General features: G+C 37.0%; 1 protein-coding gene across 1 annotated transcript in view; it reads right to left on the bottom strand.

Annotated features, from left to right (window-relative positions):
• The window catches only part of FOLH1 (folate hydrolase 1), a 54,680-nt gene that overhangs the window by 27,184 nt on the left and 6,870 nt on the right, over positions 1-20,626 (bottom strand). The window contains exons 4-7 of the mRNA XM_084773378.1: positions 18,412-18,513; positions 8,877-9,002; positions 7,657-7,843; positions 1,409-1,502 (exon numbers count right to left, since the gene is read on the bottom strand). Of these exons, the coding sequence (XP_084629504.1) occupies positions 1,409-1,502; positions 7,657-7,843; positions 8,877-9,002; positions 18,412-18,513 (509 nt within the window). The remainder of the gene's footprint in view (positions 1-1,408; positions 1,503-7,656; positions 7,844-8,876; positions 9,003-18,411; positions 18,514-20,626) is intronic.

Genomic DNA, 20,626 nt, shown 5'->3' on the forward strand with positions numbered 1-20,626 from the left:
AATTGGATTTAAGGCCCATTATACAAGATGATATTCATGTCTGACACTCCATGGTGGCCAATAACCTGAGACTACATGAACCATGGCCAGTGGAAAAAACAAATAATAATTTTTTGCTAATGAACATTACAAAAACTGACTCAACAACCTTCTGCTACACCTATAGATAAATATCCCGCTCAACCAGTATCAGGGAAGTTTCTTCCTGTAGGAGATGTGAGCTGATACAGAGACACATAACAGACAATGTGCAGAGAGTGAGAGCTTGAAACACTCTAAACTAAATAGATTGTCTTCATCAAAACCCTCCACGCAGGGCCCAGGGAGCTAAGAAGAAGAATAAATAACTGGCTTCAGCAACAGCAGAAAGCCTACAAATTCGTTGAAAGCGAACAGCTTTCTACTTGGAGATCACTATGTAAAGCAAAGAATGATGAAAGTAAGTAAAGATTTTTCTAGAATTCAATGAACATAAAGTTACAACATACCCAAACTTATGGGACACAACGAAAACAATACTCAGAGGAAAGCTCATAAGACTAAGTGTCCTCATAAAAACTTGAGGAGCTCTCATACTACCAATTTAACAACTTATCTGAAAGCTCTTGAATAAAAAGAATCAAACACACCCAGGATGAGTAGACAACAGGAAATAATTAAACACAGAGCCAAAATCAATAAATTCAAAACAAAGAGAACAATACAAAATCAACAAAACCAATAGCTGGTTCTTTGAGAAATACAGATTAAAAACTGAACATTAGTGGCTCTTACCTTGTTCTTACGTTCCTCAAAGAGATAAATTTAAAAACAAAAACATTGATGTATAAGTGATACACTGAGAAAAGATGGGAAAAGGAGTAGAATAGAAATCTGGATAAGGTTGGGAAAGTGTGCACAGGAGCAGTGTTATTCCGATACAGAGTAAAGAACAAAGGGAGGGAAGGAAAGGTACAATGACAGCATGACATTTAATTGAGCAAGTTAATCAAGTAATCATTGACTATCAGTCTTGCCTCTAAGAACTACTATGTTTTCATACAACTCTGTCTTAACATGCTTGACAGAATCATGCACTGTTTCATTGAGAACATCATGGAAGCATGCCTGTGTCACAAACAGGCAGATGGATCTTCTGACATTATGGTTCCAGGAATTGATCAATGATTCTCTTTCCAATTGAAAATCTAGAATGATCATTTTTATGTCTGTCAAGCATTGATTACCAAAATAAAAAATAAATTCCAGATTTAGAGCCAGTGTTCTTTAAATTTGTGAAAACATTTGAATATTGCATCAATCACTAAGACTAGGGTATTGAAATTTTAAGATAAAAGTTAAACATTTGAAAATTCTCGAAAATGAGAAATTACAAAACAGGCATCTTTTTTTTTTCTGGCAAACTTACTCTAGGAGTTTCTGTGCATCGTTGTATCCAATTGGATGGACTGGAATACTAGGAAGGCCAACAGCTTCTGTCAACTCATGCCTATAAGCATATTCTAAAAACAAGAGAGAGAGAGAGAAGGCATATTTATCACTAAAACCATTATTTCTCAAATGGATTTTTGCAAATAAGATTAAGCACATTACTTAATATATTCTAGAAATGGTAAAATCTCAAGTGTCAAAAAGAATGTGGAGAAACTACAACTCCCATACATGTATGTAAGAGTATAAAGTCACATGATGGTCTAGACTGATGCTCTTAAAAATGTCAAACAATGTCAGATATGGTGGTGCACATTTGTAATCCCAGCACTAAAGGAGGCAGAGGCAGGCAGATCTCTGTGAGTTCAAGGTCAGCCTGGTCTACAAAGCAAGTCCCAAGTCTATGCAGAAAAACCCTGTCTCAAAAACAAAACAAAACTACAATTCCCACCACCAATAAAAGTTAAACAGTGTCTTTGTTTTTACCGAAGTTTTCAGTTGCATGAGGTTCTATTTATTAATTGTTTCTCTTAGTGCCTGTGCTATCAGTGCTCTGTTTAGGAAATTGTTTTCTTTGCCAATGTGAACAAGACTATTCTGTTTTTTTTCTGTTAAGGTCTTTGATCTACTTGGACTTGAGATTTGTGCAGGGTCATGAGCATGTTTTGCAGGATATTTGATCCCACTGTAAACCCTGAGATTGGGTATAGAAAAAAAACCCTGTTTTTAGTTGTGGTGTGTTTTAGTCCCAGCACACACCTATAATCCAACAACTTTCTGTTTATTGTAAACAAGTGACTGTGATGTGTCTCTGCCCTAGCACACACTTTTTATCCAAGAGCTTTCTGCAAACAGGATTAAATAAAATTAACCCTAGGTCAAGAGGAAGAACAAAAACCAGCTGACAGTAATTAAAGAGATAGGAGCAACATTGAGTTGAAGGGCATTTAAGACAGTGAGGAGAAGGAAGAAGAGTTTTTTTTATCTTCTGATAACATGAGCTGAGAAGGAAGGTCAGCTGGGTGTTTTCTCTGCCTCTCTGAGCTAACAGGCTTTCATCGCAGCATCTGGCTCCTGAGTCTTTATTGGTAAAATTGAATGATTGGAATTTTTGCTTAGTAACATAAGGTATAGATCTATTTTTACTCATGTATATGCCAACATCCAGTTAGACCAGTGCCATTTGTTGAAGATGTCTTCGATTTTCCATTGTATGTTTCTGTCCTCTTTTTTTTTTAAATTGGGTGTTCATAGATGTGTAGATTTACGTCTGAGTCTTCTATTTGATTCAGTTCATCAATGTGTCTGTTTTTTAATGCTAATACCATGTGGTGTTTATTACTACAGCTCATGTAGCATAGCTTGAGGTCAGGGATGATGATATCTCCAGAAGTTCTTTTATTCTGTAGGATTATTTTAGGTATGCTGTTTTTTTTTTTTCTCATCTTCTGATTTTGAATTATTTCCTTCTTCGATGACCTAAAGTTTTTTTTTATCATACAGGTCTTTTACTTCCTTGGTTATAGTTACACTAAGATATTTTACATCATTTGTGGTTATTGTGAAGGACGTTGTTTCACTGATTTCTGTCTCAGCCCATTTGCCATTTGTATTTGTCTTAGCTATTGATGTTTTTTAGTTAATCGTGTATCCAGCCATTTAGGGAAAATTGCAAAAAACATAGTGCATGTAGGGTCCTGACCTAGGTCTTCTGCATATATGTTATGGTTAAGTAGCTTGATGTTCTTGTGGAAATCCTAACAGTTGGAGCAGAGGCTATCCATTGACTTTTTGCATACTTTTGGGACATTTTTTCTTCTATTGGGTTGCCTTATCCCATCCTGATATGATGGGATATAGCAGGTTTTATTGTAGCCTGTTATGTCATGTTTAGTTGATGTCCCTTGGAGCTGAGTCAGGGGTGGGGTTAATCTTGGGAAGAGGAGAGGTAGTGTAGGGAGAGGCTTGGAGTAGGAGAGAGAGGGGAAACTGTTGTCAGGATGTAACATATGAGAGATACGTAAAAATTTTAAAGTAAAATAAAAAAGTTTAGTTGCAAAAAGTGAAACAAAACTAAATGTAAGGCAGGTAAGTGCTCTATTGAGCATCTCCATTGCTTTTTACTCACCAAAGAAGAGAGAAGTGGAGGGAATAAGGGAGGGAACTAAAACTAAGGTTCATCTGAGGAGCCATGTGGAAACCCAACACAGTACACACACACACACACACACACACACACACACACACACACACACATATCAGAAATCTAAATGTAATCACCTAATAATGGTGGAAATAAAGCTCCAAATAGATATCTCTCATCATCAAATGAAATGTTTAGTGTTGTAAATTGGTTACATCTAAACTAGTTGTTGCCCATAGGGGCCCCTTGTGAGACCCCATACAACTGAGGCTATTGTTGAGGCTATTACTTACTCTCCACAAACTGTTGAAAAGGATCTATTGATGAAGACAATGTCTATAAAACTCATTAAACATGGAGAAGTTGAGCGGGGACCTACCTAGAGTCTTCACTCCTACAGACTAGTATTCATAGTACTTGAAAGTATTCTACATGCTACAAAGGAAAAAAGTAAATGCCATCCCAAATGCAAATACTTTCATCTAAAATAACAGCCTGCCTATAAGATATACTAGTCAAATAGAGGCACAGATATTGTGGGAGCAATATCAATATCAAATGTTTTGTGGATTTATGGGCCACGCCATAAAATAGAACCCATTCTTGATGTTCACATGTTAAAGAACCTACAACTAGATAGGCCAGGGATCTAGAGGAAAATTAAATACATTTACTTTTTCCCTAATGGAATGTAGCAATAAAATGACTCCTAATGGTATACTGATATTTTCTTAGATAAATGGCTCAGACAGTATCAAAGAAGCTTACTTCTGCAATATACGGGGAAAAAAATGGGGGCAATATGCAGAGACCACAGAACGTTCAGTCCTCAAATGTATTTCTCCACCACATCCCTTTCTTTCAGGTATTAGCTAACCTTCCAGCAGAAGAGACAGCAGAAAGATTTTAAGAAACAGAGGGGATAAAGTACACCAAGAAAGCAAGGCTTTCCAAATATAATGTAAAGATGCATATATGAACTCACAGAGACTGTGGCAGCATGGACATGACCCGCAAAGGTCTGTGCCAAATGTGGTCCTAGAGTTGATGGGAGAAGTGGACAAAAGCCCCCATATCTAATACACTTGATAACCAATCATGAATGAAATATTTGTTTTCTCCAAGAGAATTTCATTGGGGATACAAACCACTCTTAAGGACAGACTCAATGTCCAGAAAGAAATGATCAACAAAAAGCTGACTCAATGGGATCTTTGGAGGTTCTTTGCCTCATAATACTTTTTATGGGATTATTTTTATGCCACAGGTCCTTTGTATATATTCATGGTTTCCAGTTTTGTTTTTATGGGATTCCTGTGTGTGTAAATTATGTGTCTGTGCATATGTGTTTCTTGTTCTTTTTCTTTGTTTTTTATCTTCTGTTTGTTTTGTCCTATTCCAACTTATTTATTTTTTCTTTCATCTTATGTTATTTTAATAGTATTTTAAAATACATTTTTGTTTTGTAATGAGGGACAGAAATAGTGTGTGTTCAGATAGGAGGGGAGGTAGACAGATCCTCAGAGAAATTGGGAAATGGTAAACCACAATCAGAATATATTGTATGAAAAATTTATTTTCAATGAAAGAAGAAAAAAAGTAAAATTGAAGCAAACACAAAAAATGTTTGGACATAAAAAAAATGACAAATGTTATTCCTAGGGATTATATGCCTCCCTCTTAAAAGTTCATCATTTTAAATGTTCAGATCACAAAAAGAAGTTTCGGTTCATTTTATTTTTATTTTCACAATATTAGCTCAACAAGAGCAATTATCATTGGAAGAAGCTTAATTTTTTAAATGAAGAAATGGAAAAGTAAGAGTAAGTAAAATTCAAGCCGACTTGTGTGTTTTCTTTCCATACGTTCCAGAAAAAATGATTTAATACTTGAGAATTTTTCCTTTTTTACAGTCTTTGAAGATCTCATACATGCATCATGACTGGATCCACTCCCACTACCTTCCTTCAGCTCCCCATGAGACACCAAAAACTTTACTCTCCATATCTTATATAATTAATCAATAACCCACGGAGTGCAACTAATACTGCTAATATGAGGATGGGGATAGGGTTATACACTGCAGCAGGGGAAGTCAACCAATGTCCTCCCAGGGTCACTCTACTTAACAGTAAGTAATATAATGTGATTTAAATAATAAAAACATGGGAGCAGCTCTAGCTGAGACTCCTAGCATAAGTGGACATGGAGACTGAAGTGGCCAGACAGGACTTTTAGTAGAAGGGGGGTGGGGGGGGGGAACCAACCCACCAACAAATCCTTTGACCCAAAATTTACCCTGCCTACAAGATGCTCAGGGATAAAGAAGGAGCAGAGATTGAGAGAACATCCAGCCAATGACTGGCCCTACCAATGACCTACCCCAGAGGAGAGGTCTAACCCCTGACACTATTCATGATACTCTGCTATGCGTGCTGATAGGAACCTAGCATAACTGTCCTCTGAGAGACTCCACCAATCAGTGAATCAAAACAGATGCTGAGACTCACAGGCAACATAGGGTGGAACTTGGGGAGCCTTGTGGAAGTGTGAGGAATAGGATAGATCGTCCCTGAGGGAACAAGAACTCCGCAATAAGGCCAACAGAGTCAATTAATCTAGTCCCACCTGGACTTACAGACACAGAAGCACAGACCAAAGAACATACATGGTCAGGTCCTAGCCCCCCTACATATATGTAGCTAATGGGTAGTGTGGTCGTCATGGGGTTCCCCTAGCATTTGAAGCAGGGGTGATTCTGACATGGACCCTATTGCCTGTTTATGGATGACTTCCCCCTACTGGGACTGCCTTGCCTGGCCTCGGTGGAAGATGATACGCTGAGTCCTGATGATATTTGATGTGCTGAGGTACAGGGTCGGGGAGCGCCCCTTTTCTGAGAAGGGGAGGAGGAAAAGGGTGAAAATGTCAGGAAGGTGGGACAGGAGGGAGGGAGGGGTCTTTGGTAAAGATGTAAAGTGAATAAATAAATAAACTTAATAAAACAAAAAATAATAAATAAATAAATATTAAAAATATCTATGATGACGCTCTATATTTTAGTAAAAGTCCACAAAGCCTCCAAACACATAAGATTTATAGGAATATATGATATGATAAAGCAGAGATAAAAAATAAATACATAAAAATACATAAACATGGGCACTTTATCAAACTCCTTTATCCAAGTTATAAAATACTTGGTCCATTCAAAACTGTGAAAAATAAATGAACACAGATTTTTGTAGACGTCATCAGATAGTTGAGTACATCCAAACAATTTAGCTTCTTTTTTAAAATTAATGTTTGACCAGGGAGCATTTCAGACAAAGGCAAGAAGATGGACTCTGACACAACACAGAACTTTGAACTCCAGTGCCCTACTTAATGGTGTGGATAGACTGATTACATCTAGTCTCATTTTCCTCCAGCCGAGGGGTCATAATACCCCCTTGCCTGTAACGTTGACAAAGTTCAGAAGCTGCAGTTTAGGGGCAACTTCTTGGAAACTTCCACTTATCTTTGCAAAGCAACAAAGGCTGCCGCATCCTTAGTGTACTATCTATGCTTTTCATCTTCGATGAACTATCAATCACTTTTTAAGACTTTTTCTCTTCTCTTCATTGCTAGAAAATTAAAACTGTATTCATTAAAATTCTAAACTGCAAGTGAGCTTCTGTAACAGGAAACTCATGGGTAGAAAAAGCAAACTAGAGCAGGCATGAGTCCACTTGTACTCGTTTTTTAACCCACGTTCACTGTTCATATCCACATAGGTTGCTGCAGAATTATTTTAAATGCCTTCTTGTGCTATTCCATTTTCACCCCTATGCAGTGCCATGCATTATATTTTTGCATGCAATATGTTACATTTTAACATCTCAAAATGTCTGAGTTCCAAACCTATAAGGACCAAGCCTTACATTATAGGATAAGGAACACAATCTGATAATTTTCAAATTTTTATTTCTATGATGTGAAAAGAATACGAAAAATATATTCTTAGTCATTTTGTAACAGAAATCATTTACAGTCTCATATGATGGTCAATTTCTTATGAAGGTTGGGATCTAGTCACTCACCGTTTGCTGGGTAACCTGGTGTGAGGGGGTCACCTGCACCATTAAGATTTAAAACATTCCCTCGCTGAACACCATCTCCAGGAAGGTTCCAGCCATCTGGATAGGACTTCACCCCAGGAACAAAGTAGTCAGCAGGGTCTGAGTACAGGATGATTCCTTTTGCACCTGCCAGTTGAGCATTTTTAACCTAGAAAACATGGTGTTTCGTTTTTCAGTGTAAGTTATGTTGCTCCAGACTTAGTAATAGGAGATGCCAAAATCACATTACATGAGCTTCATCGTCTGTTTTAATGACCGGGTCTCACTGAGATTCCAAGACAGAACATGAAATTACTCTGTAGGCCTGAGAAGCTTTAAACTTGTAATCCTCCTGTCTCAGCCTCTCGCGGGGCTACAGCTATGTGCCACTAGTCCTAGGTCCCACCCTAGGATCAAAAACATTTGCCTCGCAGTGGGAGCAAAGATTAGCTGCCCCTCCACCCAGGTTTTCTAGATGCATAAAAAGCAAGTTCAATCTCTAAGCCAAATTCCTATTAAGTCTGTGTCTGAAAAGGAGTATTGGCTTCTTTCACTACCAATAACAATGATCCATGTTGAATTTAATTAAGTAAATCTTTGAAGATAATATTTAAAAGAAAGGTACTGGAAACTATTCGGAAACTGATTTTGAATTCCTTGTAAGTCAGAGAAACTTCCAGGTACATAAAAGTCTATTGCATTCACTCTGGCAAATACAGACAGAATTTCAGCAACACAATTAAAAAAATTTTTCTATGTTAGTGTATCTTATTTGTAAAAAAAGAAGTTTACAGAGTAAAGATAATCCTGATCTCAGAAAAATTAAGGAGATGGTTCTACACTTGTAAAATAGGTCATATTATAACATTTTAGATTAGGCAAAAAGAACTTTTTAAATGTTTTCACTTTGTATGGATCATACAAAACAGTGGAATTCATTATAGCAGTTTTACAGATGAACATCTTGTGCTCAGATTACATACATCTACCTATATTATTCTTTCTCCCGTCATTCTCCCTTTGCTTCCCTCCTTACTAACAAATAGGGCCTCTCTCCCCCACTTTCACTTGTATTTTCTGGTTTTGCATTTTGAGCCTCTGGTTACACTGATAAAGGAAAAAAAATGTAGTATTTGTCTTATTTGACGTAACACTATGGTCTTTAGTCTATCTACTCTCCTGCAAAGATGGAATTTCTTTACCTTATTTCCTCTGAACACTTTCCCATATCTGGCAATCACAATCTTCCCAGAACAATTGATCTTCATGTCCCGTTCCAGTTTAAAGAAGTCTTCAGTCCGTGCATAGTTAACATACACTAGATCCCCCTGTTAAGATCAGGAACAATTTATTATAAAATGTAGCATATAGAGGTATCTCTGAGTGAGGGAGGGCTGTTTGATACTGAAAGAGGAATAAATCTAGAATACCCAAGAGAGCCAGGGTGATGAGCCTCAAATGAGAAGTCAAAGAAGAGGATTAATTTAAATTGAAAAAATAATTAAATAGGTTAAGAGAAACATAAATTAAATGATACATTTTGGTTTTTTTTCTATTTTTTATTGAGTAGCTAAAAATGTAAAAAAAAAGTACCCTAAAGAATTATATTAAGTTGAGACCTGTTATCTGGAAAGATCCAGTCACCACAAGTTGAGAAGCCTTTGATGGAAGAAAGCTTTCTCCTCTTTAAAGTTCACACTCTTTTTAAAAATATTTTATTAATGTATTCATATTACATATCAGTTGTTAGCCCATCCCTTGTATCCTCCCATTCCTTCTTCCCTCCCACTTTCCCCGTACTCCCCTCCCCTATGACTGTGACTGAGGGGGACCTCCTCCCCCTGTATATGCTCATAGGGTATCAAGTCTCTTCTTGGTCGCCTGCTATCCTTCCTCTGAGTGCCACCAGGCCTCTCCATCAAGGGGACATGGTAAAAAATGGGGCACCAGAGTTTGTATGAAAGTCAGACCCCACTCTCCACTCAACAGTGGAGAATGTCTTCAAATGGGAGCAATCTGGGTCTTCACAAACATCAGAGACCAAAAATAATGGCCTGTTTTTAGGTCTGAGTTTAGTCATTTATATGATTATGTTGAAGCATCATGCCATCCTTAAGCCTCAACACTGTCATTTGTAAAGTGATTTTCCAAATGACTTTTTCCCTCTAATATAGCCCTAACCAAATTCTGAAAAGTAGTGTATAGATTTATTTAGCACAGATATCTAAAAACTGTTCATGGCACCAAGTGTCTTTGAGTAATATCACTTCCACCACACTATAAATACAACATTTCAGAAGCAATTGCATTGCTTGTCATTTATATCTGAATGAATCTAAATATTACTTTTATGTATTTATATTTAACATCTTCCATTTAAAAAACTATGTGAACACAAAGTGAAAAATGTAGCTCAGTGGTAAATGTATTCAGTATATACCAGGCTCCCAACTCAATCAGCAATACCACAAAAATACCACTACATTTTGCGGTACTCTCACAACTTTGTCAATGCTATTTTTCCCTTAAACATTAACTTAGAAACCTTTACGCTGGGCTGGCTCTGAGATACACTGCCTAGATTCCTCTTCAGTGAATGGTCTGCTTCAGGTGCAGGAGAGGCTCCTCAAGAGAATGTAAGAAATAGGGATGAAATAAGTGCTCTGAAATGCTGGCTCTTGGACTTAGGGCACCCATGGTTACCAGCAGAAGATCAAGCCAGCCGAAATTCCCAAAATTCCTGCATAGATGGGTGAGGCTCTACTCCTTAGAATATTGTCAGTTGTTAACTGCTGGAAGCAGGAGAATCATCCTCTTATGAAGGGCACTGGTAGGTAATCCTATGCTCCAGTAGGTGTCCCCACAATCATGTATGTATTGGAAGCACTAACTTTTTTGTCAGAGAGAGAGAGAGAGAGAGAGAGAGAGAGAGAGAGAGAGAGAGAGAGAGAGAGATATTAAATTGATCTGTTCAGGTTACCAAGAAGAGACTTGATACCCTATGAGCATATACAGGGGGAGGTAATCCCCCTCAGGAACAGTCATAGGGGAGGGGACTAAGGGGAAAAGAGGAGGGTGGGAAGAATGGGAGGATACAAGGGATGGGATAACCATTGAGATGTAACAATAATAAATTAATAAAGAAAAAAATAAAAAATAAAAAAATAAATTGATCTGTTCACATTTCTTAATTTTGGTGAGATATTCTCCTTAAATGTTTCAAAATAAAACAAACTATTCCGGAGATGGGATTGGGAAAAATCATTGGTTTAAAATGTTGTAATCAAAAGTAACAAATACATAACCCTCTATGCAGTTGTATTCTCAGTTAGAAAACCACTTTGTTTTTAAACAGTGGCCTTCTTGTATGATTTACACTGTGCTATTGTTTTATGACTGTGAACATAATGTTGCCTTTGGAATATAATATTCCCTTGTTCCTTCAAGTTTCTATTTTCCTGGCATTATCAATATGAAAATTTAAGTGAGAAAAACAGTTGCTTCTCAAAGAATGGTCCTGAAGTGCAACATCACAGAAGACCCGGTGAGAAGCCCACAACTTCTTAGGTAAATCCTTCAACCTGCTGAAACTCACAGGCTAAAAGCCAGAATCCATGCTTTGCAAACCCTTCATTTATGACACACATTAAAGCCTGAGAAATACTACAGTATGTTGAAACACATTGTGAAACTGCAAATTTCACATTTCAAATAGCCAGTGTTATTCCTGCCATAGGAGTCAGAAGCCATAGATTCAAGGATTAGTAATAGACAGAATATGCACTGCGCATGCACACACACACACACACACACACACACACACACACACACACACACACACACACCCCATATATAATTAATAGAGGATAAATAATCTACTGTATGGGTTACAGATGGCCCAGGTAATCACCACAGTCAGCACACGTGCCTTCTGTTTGAATGTAAAGAGCAATTCCATTGTTCAATGATGTAGAAGAATTTAAGTATGTTTGAAGAAAAAATAGTGTGTTTTAATTTCCTTTTAGAGAGGAGAAAGAAAAAATATGTAAGATGGTCTCTTGTCAAACTCACTGCAATCCTCTTGATTCAATTTTCTGAGCTCTGGGGTACAGGCTTTGGCCATTAAGTCTGGTATATTATACTTTCTTGTGAGTAGAATAATCATATATTTAAAAATTTAGTGAATTGTAATGCATTACCCAATATAACTACAAACTATTATGGCTATAGCTATAATTGTCTCTTCATAATACACTACATCCCTATTTAGAAATATAATCTGTTTTCACATAAAATATTTTTATTTCTTATTAACTTTTTACATATGCATTTATATTATTGCACATATGTACAGTAAACTACCTACTGCACCAAGAGCCATGAAACAATTAGGAATTATATAAATGTTATGTTCATAGTATTTGGGCTATTTGTATTTGACAACCTTGAAGAAAACATCTTTCCTATCTTGGTGAGTCTAAAATTCTGAATGTAAATCAATATCTATCATACCTTGTCACTATCAACTTAAAACATCTATCTAGACCTAGACCTAAAAAGTCTAAACTACTAAGATTAATTGTAAAACTAAACTATCTGGTCTTCAGCCCCATCAGAGACTTGAAAGGGAATAAAATTAATTACCTAAGTATACAGAAAATGCAGATTAGCAGATTCCCAAATGAGAAAATGACAGAGACAGTTTGCTGCCTGAAAGGTAATCCCAAACTCTCTATAATGTTAGAGCATCATCTTCAGCCTTCTGGTCCAATATCTGACAGACATATTTGTGAGGCAGGAACTACTGAGGACTTGCTTACCCTGTTTTGGCAGAGTTTAGCTGTCAACATCAAAGCTAGCCTATTTTTAGGTAGAATTCTGTCTGTGGCAGAAAAAGTACATTCAGACCAGTGGCTTTTTGCCACATTTGAAGTCATCTCCATAAGAAGATTCTTTGATGCTCTTCATCTTCTTTGAAGTAGTCTGGGTTTTTCCAGGATTTGACCTGTCTTATTGTCAATGAACCTTTAAATTAATAAATAACCATCTTTAAATGCTATATTCTGTATGATCTGGAGTTTTGTAGACCTTATCTAACCATTTTACCTTATCTATCCATAGAATCATATCTATCTGTTATACCTAGGATATATATTCTTGTGATAAAAATAGAGTAGTAATTGATATAAAATCTATTTACTACACCAAGCTAACTCTCTAGTATTTTGAAGTATATTTTATGTGTTATAGCAATTTTAAACCATATTCAATTACTACAAGTGCAATTATCTCATGGTGTTTGTCCATACATTTGACTCTGATATGACAAATTTATCTCAAATGTAGTTTTCTTAGTCAGCCTCTTGCATGTTATATGTGTATCTGCTGGTGGAGAAAATGTTGCAAATAATGTAGACAACTTTTTATTTAAAGTACAAAAATCTAAAATGAATAAATTGATAACATCCAATTTGGAATTTTATCTAGTAAAGAGAAATACAAACAAGAAGATTCAATAATTGTAAACTTGGAAAATAGTTCTCAAAATGTTAAGGTTTTACTTTATACTCAAAATGCTGAAGGTACTGTTAAAACTTAATGGGAACAATGTTAAAAATTCATCAGAAAGGTAAAGGGTTATTATTAGCCATGTTCAAAGTCAAAAACCAAATTAGCTGATAAATATGTATGCCTAGGAATGAAAAACTATTTGTAATCAAGAGAAACATAAATTAAGCAAAATTATAGTTGTATAATTTTGTGTGTTTATGAAAAATTGAGAGAAGAGGAACAACCACATATTACAAATAGGTATACAATTGCTACAGGCTAGCTCTTGGAAAATGCCTTATTTTCTACAACACAGCAACCTCATTCGTCTATTATACACAGAGAAACCTTCAAAGACAGTATGACACTGGTGCAAAGAAAATGGAAGGCTTTGGAAAAATATGTGTTCAACACCAAATGAATGGGTAAGTTATTTGCAAAGAACACATAAGCACACCACAGATGATCATTACAATGAACACTATAACTCACCACCACAGTGACGATGACAACTGACTGAACACTGGCTGACCATCGCAGTGATCACCACAACTGACCACAGTACTAACAATCATGGCTCACCATTATTACATCTAACCACATGAAGAACCACAGATGACTTTCTTACAGCTAATTATCACGGTAATCATTAAAACTGACCACCACAACTGTCCAACGTAGTGCCCATTATGCCTGACCACTGCCGTGACCAAGATGGCTGATCATCACAGCGAGCACTACAACTTATCTCCATAGTGACTCCTAGAGCTGACTGTTCCAACTAATCACAATGGTGATAGTGACCAACCTGAATTAACTTTTCAGCTGACCACAATAATGACCATCACAGTAAACACAAAAGTGGGCTGACACAGTGAATACCACCCCTGACTTCAGCAGATGACCACCTGCCTCCCAGGGCCCCATGTCTCCCATGAAGGATTAGTTTATTCTCACATGGTGGTAGGGGAGGGCACCAAGGCTCAAGATACATGTGGAATGGCCACCATGCTGCATCCCTTAGAGCCAACCAAATGCCCTATTTTCCAGGTGACTAGGGGCCTGTCTGTCTGTCTTACCCTGGGGAAACTCGATGCTCTGAAAATCCTCACCTTTTCTCTTTCCCGTCAGCCTGAGGCAGGGAGCTGTAGGCTGACACTGCCCTGGGCCCTTCCACTTGCCTGTAATAGGTCTATGTATTCAAACTCCATGGCTTGGTGACAATTCAAGGCTTTTGACCAGCTGCTGTCTGTAATATATGAGCTGGTTGCACAATTCCAGACAGCTATGCCTAGACCAGATCCTTTTAATTGCCATCTCTTCTACCAGGAAAGACATGTCCTCAGTTTCCCTCACAAACTCTGGAGGACCTTACTCACTAAGGAAGTCACCAGAGGCAGATGGACAAGAAGGAAATTATCACACAGATAATTTGTGCTCTTTGTGACATTCTGAGAAACATCAGATGCTGGGAGAATTCTTCTGAAGAGAGGACATCTGCCTGGTAGGAAAAAGTCCAGTGGAACAGCAAGTGCAAAAGTCCTGCAGCAGGTCCTGTGCCAGCCCATATCAAGGGTTTCAAGGAGGCTAGAGCACCTGGCTCAGAGCCAAAGAAAGGTTTGGAGGAGAGGAGAGGGTGTTGTTAAGGGTAAAGGGATTAGGATGAAGCCCCTGCAGGCAGGGAAGAAACCCCAGAGTTAGCCTAGTGTAGGGTAGAATATGGGTAAAATGGAAGCTGCCATGTGCTTATTTGTTTCCAGATTCTGGCTATCGCGAACAAAGCTGCATGAACATAGTTGAGCAAATGTCCTTGTTGTATGGTGGAGCATCTTTCATGTATATGCCCAGGAGTGTTATCCCTGGGTCTTGAGGTAGCACTATACCCAATTTTTTGAGGAAGCACCAGATTGATTTCCAAAGTGGTTTTATTAGTTTTCACTTCTACCAGCAATGAAGGTGTATTGTCCTTTCTCCACATCTTCACCAGCATGTGCAAAAGTTCTTCACCCTCCCCTTCACAATGGTAGTCTTAGAGAGATCAGGGATACAAGGCACATACCTAAACATAATAAAGGCTATATACAGCAAGCAGATAGCCAACATCAAGTCATTTGAAGAGCAACTCAAAGAAACTCCACTAAAGTCAGGGACTAGACAAGGCTGTCCCCCCTTTCCATATCTCTTCAACATAGTACTTGAAGTTCTAGCTAGAGCAATAATAAAATAAATAAAGATCAAGGGGATCTCCATCAAAAAGGAGAAGGTCAAAGTATACTATTTGCAGATGATAGTGTACACAAGTGACCCCCAAAATTCCATCAGAGAGCTCCTACAGCTGATAAACACCTTTAAGAAAGTGGCTTCATACAAGATTAATTTTAAAAAAATCAGTAGCCCTCCTGGATATAAATGACAAATGGGCTGAGAAAGAGCTTATGGAAACTATACCCTCACAATTGCTACAAATAACGTAAAGTATCTTGTAACTGTAATAAAACAAGTGAAAACTTTTATGAAAAAACCCTCAAATCTCTGAATAAAGAAATCGAGAAAGGTATCAGAAGTTGGAAAGATCTCCCATGCTTGTGAATTGGGAGGATCAACATAGAAAAAAAAATGGCAATCTTACCAAAAGCAATCTACAGATTCAATGCAGTCCCTGTCATAATACCTACACAATTCTTTGCAGACCTTGAAAGATCAATTCTCAACTTCATACGGAAAAACAAAAAATCCAGAACAGCTAAAACAATCTTGTACAATAAAAGTCTTCTGGAGGAATCTCCTTCTCGGATCTCAAGCTGTACTACAGAGCCACAGTAATTTAAACAGCATGGTAGTGGCATAGAAATAGGCAAGTTGATCAACAGAATCAAATCAAAGATCCAGAAAAAAACCCACATGCCTATGGACACTTGATTTTTGACAAAGAAGCCAACACCATACAATGCAATGAAGATAGAATCTACAATAAATAGTGCTAGTCTAACTGGATGTCTATACACAGAAAGATGCAAATAGATCTGTGAGGAGCCATGTTAGAAATCATGTTCTTAGGCTGCAAGCTGTAACCTTCAAGTTGATGACCTTTGCTGAAGGAGGTCTTGTGTTTAGGCTATCTTTGAATTGTTTACCTTTGAAAGAAATAGGGAAATTCTTACAGAGAACTACCCAGAGGATTGAGGGTAGTTCTTACAGGATTACAGTCAGAGGATTGTGTTCTTGCCTGGGGGCAGGGGAAGTAAGATTATAATAGAGTTTATGTTTACTTTGCTATGTAAAGTCTACTTGCCTACATTAAAGAGAGTCTTGATCAGAAATCTCCAGACTTAACTCATTTTTTTCTCTGTCTCTGTCCCCCACTTTCAATCCCCACTCCCTCCTTCAGGGAACACTGTTCCATTTGTCCAGTGGGCTGGAACATAAATCCATATTTATCACCCTATACAAAACTAAAGTCCAAGCAGATTAAAAGCTTCAACATGAAACCAGACACGGTGCTGGAGAGATGGCTCAGAGGTTAAGAGCATTGTCTGCTCTTCTAGAGGTCCTGGGTTCAATTCCCGGTAACCACGTGGTGGCTCACAATTATCTATAATATGATATGATGCCCTCTTCTAGCATGCAGGTGTACATGCACCTAGAACACTGATATGTAAAATAAATAACTCTTTAAAAAAAGAAAAAAAGAAACCAGACACACTCCATCTGTTAGAAGAAAATGTGGGGAAGAGCCTTGAACTATTGACACAGAAGACAGCTTCCTGAGCAGAACACCAATAGCTCAGGCTCTATGATCAACAGTTAATAAATAGGACCTTATCTAACTGAAAAGCTTCTATAACAAAGGACACTGTCAACAGAACAAAAAGACAGCCTATAGACTAGGAAAAGATCTTTACCAACCCTACATCTGACAAAGGGTTAATATCCAAATAGATAAAGAACTCAAGAAACTAAACACCAACAAATGACATTATCCAATTGAAAAGATGGAGCATAGAGCTAAACAGAGAATTCCCAATGGAGGACCATCAATGGCCTAGAAACTCTTTAAAAATGTTAAGCATCTTTAGTTATCTGGGAAATGCAAATCAAATGACTCTGAGATTCCATATTACACCTACCAGAATGGCTAAGATCGAAAACTCAAGTGACAGAACATGCTGGCAAGGATGTGTGGAATTGGGGGAACAGTCCTTCATTGCTGGTGGGAGTGTAAAAATGAACCACTTTGGAAATGAATCTGGCTCTTAATCATAAAATTATATCACTCCTAGACATATACCAGAAAGATGCTCCATCATACAACAAGAACATTTGTTTAACTATGATCGGAGTAGCTTTTTCCGTAATAGCCAGAATATGAAAAAACTAGATGTGCCTCAACCGAAGAACAGATAAAGAAACTGTGAAAAATAATAATTGTTAAACCAGATTTTAAAAGAGAAAGCATATGAAAAAAAAAGCAAGAGAAAAGAAGTTGATGAAACTCGAATGTAGGATCAAATTGGAGGAAATGGGTCCCAGTAACCTTTAGCAGTGTATGTCATATCCCTGGGTACTTTATCTACCTGCCATTCTGTTTTCCAGCCACCATGATAGCTCTATTAAGACATGTCTTTTTACCATGATGTCCTTACCTTGGGCCTCAAGCAATGAGGATAAGCAACTATGGACCTAGACCCCTGAAACTACAATTCTAAATAAATCTTCCATATTTTTTCAGTTGCTTATCTTGGGCATTGTACTTTAATACACACAGAAACAGACATGAACACACATACCACATACCAAAGCAATAATTGCCTCAATGGTGTATGAAATTGAGAAAAGGATGTAGTGAATTTTCTAAACTAATGTTAACCCTCTACACATCAATAGGGTTTTGATTATACAGAAGTTTGTACTTGTCCAAAGTCAATAAATTTTTAGATTTGCACATCTCATTGGAGCAGATTTTTTTTTATAAAAGCACTAATAATAATAATAATAATAATAATAATAATAATAATAATAATAATAATTAAATAAAATTTGTTAGTAAGGAAGACTAGTTTAAGTATGCAAAAGTAGTAAATTTGAATTATATAGAAACCCTTCTTACAACATTTTAATTATTGCTTAAATATATGAGGAAATGGGTCTTCTACTCATCCTTTGTATTGTGCTGTGCTGCTCTGTTACCTGTGGTGTCCCTTGTGGAGAGAAGGCACTGAAAGGTGGCACTACATCTGTGATGTTCTCATATCCTGGAGGTAGCAGCTCAGATAATGATGTATTGAAAACCTAGAGAAACAAACCAGACAATCAAGAGCAAATCAGTTAAAGTTCATCATAAGCAAGCAAAAAACATGCATCCATGTGTCCTGCCAGTTATCTCTTACTATTTTCAAAACTCATATAAACACCCAACACTGTGAGGAATGTGTAGAGACAAACAAATTCAGATGCTGTCCTAAAAATTTATTTCGAGATAAAGCTAAGAAAAATAATAAAAATAAATAAAAATAAAATAGCTATGTTTTGTTGAATATTTGTGAGAAACTAACAAAAGACGCTCAAACAGCCATAATTTCACAAAAAGCAACCCCAGCTATATTATAAGGAAAGAAAGAATTGGTAATAGACTTTGTAAAGGGACATATGTATCTGTCTGCTATATTAACAGTCCAAATACACAGGTGCTCCACGGTATGCTAGAAGAAATTCAACCTCATGAGAATCCAAGCAAACCTCTTAAGTACCAGCTCCCAGCTAAGGAGGAAGCATTCCCAGACATTGTTGTAAAGTTCTCAGGTAAATACTGTTGCATAGTAGAGGTTATCACTTATAAAATTGTTACAGTATTCACTTAGGAACCATTTATATATCAATTTTACTTTAACAAAAAGGTTTCATAGTTGAGATACTGATCCTCAATAGTTTCTGGATACACTGAACCACATGCCTACTTAAAAGAAGGAAAAATGCTAACCACAGTATGTATTTGTGTATCTACTTAAGTATTTCATCACTGAATTGGAAAGGCAAGGAATGGTAAGCAACTCTAAAAATAGCAAACAAATAAAAGAACATATGCAACGGGGATCTTGAGAAGTAACATTAACGTCTGCATTATAGATTTGGAAACTAAATGTTCCTCAATGTCCGTGTGTTAAAGGATTGGTTGTACCAGGGCAGCAAGATCAGGAGGAAGTGCGAACTCTGTGAGATGGGCCTTGTGGGTGATGATCATTCAATGAGCGGTGAAGGACTGGTGGTTTCCCAGCATCTTCCTCACTCTTCTTTCTTCCTGTGACTTCAGCAGTTTGTGCTACCACTCTCTACACTACTGTGTACTTCCTAATTAGGGGTGCAAAGCAATGAAACTCTTTAGTTATAGACTGAGACCACCAAAACCTTTAGGTAAAGTAAACTTTCATAAGTTAATTAACATAAGTAATGAAAGCTAACTAGCATGTCAGAGTCCCTTTTGCCTCAGTTAGACCTATCAAACTATAAAGAGCCAATGAAAAGAACATAGACAATAATACAGTGTGACTACACTTTAGGAGACGGAGTCTTACAGGAGCGGCCTGCATTAAGCTGGTCTACAAAGAACAATATTCTTTAGGGTTAAGGGTAAATTAAATGTAAATTGATTCCATGAAAGTGGTGTTTCAATGTGAGGTCTAAAAGAATCTACAACATTTTTCTATTCAACAACTAGATGGTATAAGATGCCTACAGGTGGGGAATTTATTTCAGAGTGATAGAACTTCCTGAAGCCCAACAGAAATTATCATGATGCAGTATCCTTTAGCTTAGACCTTTAGAATTCTCACAAAGTAGAACACAAACAACAACCATTGAGCATACACAAAGTCCTTTGGGAAGGAGCAGACAGTGAATAAACTCGTGTTTACAAACATTGTATTTCTTGTATTTATCACATAGATGGTGTTGGGTCTAAACTTAAATGAAAAAAATCTTTAAATGAATATAGAAAAATAAGAGAACAGGCAAATGTCCACAGAAAGCAGGATATACCTGAAATCAACAGGAGAGTACCCAGGCAGGCAGATTGAGAATTCCAGGCTAACCTGGGCTACATAGGCAGAAACTATTAAAAAAAAAAAACTCACAAGATTTAAAAGAGGAAGAGCTCTCAATAGAAATTAATCAGTTTTAGGACAGACATACAGGAATAATTTAGCTCAGTGCAGAAATTATAAATGATTAAATTCAAGGATAAAATATGGAATTTCAGGACACACATAAAGTCCTTAAACAGGAATGATAATGCTGCAAAAAAAACAAAACAAACAAAAAAAAACAACCAAAAAAAAAACACAAAAAAACAAAACAAAACAAAAAACTAAGTATAAAATATGATACTATCCTAAAACTGATAAAGTTT

Source organism: Acomys minous (genome assembly GCF_964271855.1).
Source record: "Acomys minous genome assembly, chromosome: 2".
NCBI classification, from domain to species: Eukaryota; Metazoa; Chordata; class Mammalia; order Rodentia; family Muridae; genus Acomys; species Acomys minous.